The sequence below is a fragment of the Propithecus coquereli genome, unplaced genomic scaffold, assembly GCF_000956105.1.
Source record: "Propithecus coquereli isolate 6110/MARCELLA unplaced genomic scaffold, Pcoq_1.0 Scaffold50, whole genome shotgun sequence".
Taxonomy (NCBI): domain Eukaryota; kingdom Metazoa; phylum Chordata; class Mammalia; order Primates; family Indriidae; genus Propithecus; species Propithecus coquereli.
The window spans coordinates 3,443,765-3,446,514 of record NW_012150841.1 but is presented as its reverse complement, the minus strand read 5'-3'; the positions used below and the strand labels follow the sequence as shown (position 1 = coordinate 3,446,514).

The 2,750-nt window shown below is 40.2% G+C and overlaps 1 protein-coding gene across 2 annotated transcripts in view; it reads right to left on the bottom strand.

Annotated features, from left to right (window-relative positions):
• PHEX (phosphate regulating endopeptidase homolog, X-linked) overlaps positions 1-1,756 on the bottom strand; it is a 183,941-nt gene extending 182,185 nt beyond the window's left edge. Inside the window, exon 1 of one of the 2 annotated variants that reach the window (XM_012656322.1) lies at positions 948-1,756. In XM_012656322.1, coding sequence (XP_012511776.1) covers positions 948-1,065 — 118 coding nt within the window. In that variant the 5' untranslated portion in view covers positions 1,066-1,756. The remainder of the gene's footprint in view (positions 1-947) is intronic. The other variant, XM_012656323.1, reaches the window with a different exon arrangement.
• Positions 1,757-2,750: the final 994 nt, after the last annotated feature.

Here is a 2,750-nt window from a genome sequence, read left to right as displayed (position 1 = left end):
AGAGTTTTCAACCACACAACCCTAAGTCTTTTAAAAGTTTAATTACTGGTTTTCTCCTGCCAAAATAAACATGGCCTCCTGCATCCTGTATATGCCAAGAAATGTTTCCAGGCTAGCTGCACCTAGAATCTCCTAAGTATAGGGCTTGTTCCTAGGTGACTTTCAAGCTAATGAAGTATTATGGGTTGTATGAGAAAAATTAAAAGCGTTCAGAAGCCTAGAATTTTAGAACATTCCTCACCCCTTTCCAAGATAGTTGATTCTTTTTCATAGGAATACACCTTTATCATCATATACACTCTCTGGGTACATCATTCTCACCGAGAGTCATTAAAATAATTGAATCACAATATCCTTCAAATCTTAGGAGGAAAGCCTCTGTTTTCCTTCATAATAATTTTTAAATCTAATAGAAAGGCAGAGTTAAAACTGCATCTCACCAAAGTCACTGGATTAGAAAGGAATTGAAGAATACTGTTAGAGGTTCACTTTAAAGGACTGATTTGTATTTTGTGAATTAAGTTTCACGATTTGTTCAGACAAACATTAACAAAAGTCAAATGGAAAGAAGTGCCAGCATGGTTTCGATCACAAGGTGAAGTCTTTCCTCCCCAAATAAATGAAAGTATCTGACTCTGAATTTATAAACACTCATTTTGCTAAACACCTTTCTGCCCAGTGCAACTGAATCCTCCAGCCACTTGAAGCCGCTTAGACTCACTTTGCCTTCTGGACTATACATTTGGTACTTGGGTATATTTATTTATTTAAGTTCCTAAAGAAAAGCCTTCTTTTTCATTTGCACATTTGATCGAAACTAAGGAGGCACCACCTACTAACACAAGCAAACAGCCACACACCTGCGTTATGACGAGTTTTGCTAGCATAAAGCACAAGGAAACTTCTCGCACCTGCCCAGTTCCCCTGGCCTCCACTGCTCCACTTACCTAGAAAGAGGATCGTGCCCAGCGCCAAGGTACCACCGATGAACACGGCCAGGGCAATTCGGGTGCCTCTGTTGGCTGTCTTTCTAGTCTCAACGCTGCTCCCTGTTTCTGCTTCCATCAGAAGGGCCAGAGAGAGCACTCGAGAAGAAAGTCACTTTTCGTGGTTTGGTGGCTGGTCTCAAGAGGCTGTTAGGCGTTGACATCCAAGGCTCTCTTGCTCTTCTACTAATGGACAGCTTTAAAAAATTCCCGTCAGGGAATCTCCCCTTGCCACCCTTTTTCAAATAATTCTTCACAAATCAAATTTGAAAAACCAAAAATATTGGTTGCCTTGGCTTTCCCCCTGACTAGACAAAACAAACAGTGGTTGCTGTATCTCGGTGCTCTCCCTCAGCAAAGATCTCTCAACCGACCGTTTGGCAGGCTCTTCTCTCAAGCGTTCCGAGTATACATGTTTTACTATGTTCCTGAACAGATGTTTTAGCTATTTAAATGTATAGTCACTTGGGGAGGAAAAAAACAATTGCTTTATCAAAACTGGATTCTCGTCAAACTCCCCCAAATCATGATAAGTTAGGTGGTGAGGATTCGCCAGACCCCCTTCAAGATCTCAATTAATCATGTAATTCTGCTGCAGCAATCATTCTGCTTGCCTGAATTGTCCTCATCAAAGATATTCTTTCAGTGTGTGAGTTCCTTTTTAAAGCCTTCTAAGAGTTCCTAGGATATCCTGGAGCATTTTATTTTAGGAACTTTGTGTATGATAGTATGTGCCAAAAATCAGAGTCATAGTCCGGTGCAGTGCAAAGTAGCAATTAAGACAACCTACAGAGGCTGATGGTTTGGACTGGAACTTTTTCTTAAGGAAGAAGAAAAGCACTTCCTCTTTGTGGTGCTAAGAATTGCACAAAAAACAGTCAAGTGTATGAATTAACCTTATTAGCAACCACAAAAGATATGGTGACAGATTTTTGCTTTGCATACTTCGGTGAAAAGTGCACCCATGCATCTTGTCCTTCACTTCTGCTGCAGTAGCTACTGGTTAGTATGTTTTTGTGTTTACATAAAGCGTCCATTTCAGCAGGTTCCCCAGGATGAATTCAAAGGAAAGTGGTTTTATTGGAAAGACTGATTAATGACTGGGTCTTTGATTTCTTTGATTATAATGATTTAAATTATAAAAATTTGCTTTCTTCACGGGAAAGAGCAACTGATATTCCAATGCTACTGCTGAAATGATACAGATTTTTTATTATCTAATGATATAGATATTAATTTGCAACACAATTACTACCCACCTGTTTTTCATTTGCTGGAGGTCATAAGACAGTGAAAGTGGGAATGGGGAATTCAACTACATCTACAAACCAGTAGAGCAATTTTCTTAATGCAAACCTTATGTGCATGGCTTTGGGTGTCACATCGGAGCTCGGAGGGTGCTGATGAGCTCAGTATAACATGATCACACATTCATGGTCCTATCTGACTTGTCTTGGTCAGGCCTTAAGCCCTTAGCATGAAATTCTCCCAACTTTCTGGGCTTATTCTATAACATACCTTACTTTCTGCTCCTTTCATGTTGCCCCAAAGTCAAAAGAGCATAAGCCTTTGTTCAAATTACGACATCATAGTATGTTATAGCTGTCTCGTGCCCATTGGCTGTTGATGTTATTTTGTTGCTGTTATTCCATAACACATCCTAGCAGGCCTTTGGCCCCTAGCTTGGGACTCTCCCAAGAGTTTTTATACTTGACTCCACAATACATACTAGACTGTGAGCTCCATGAGGTTGAGAACTGTGTC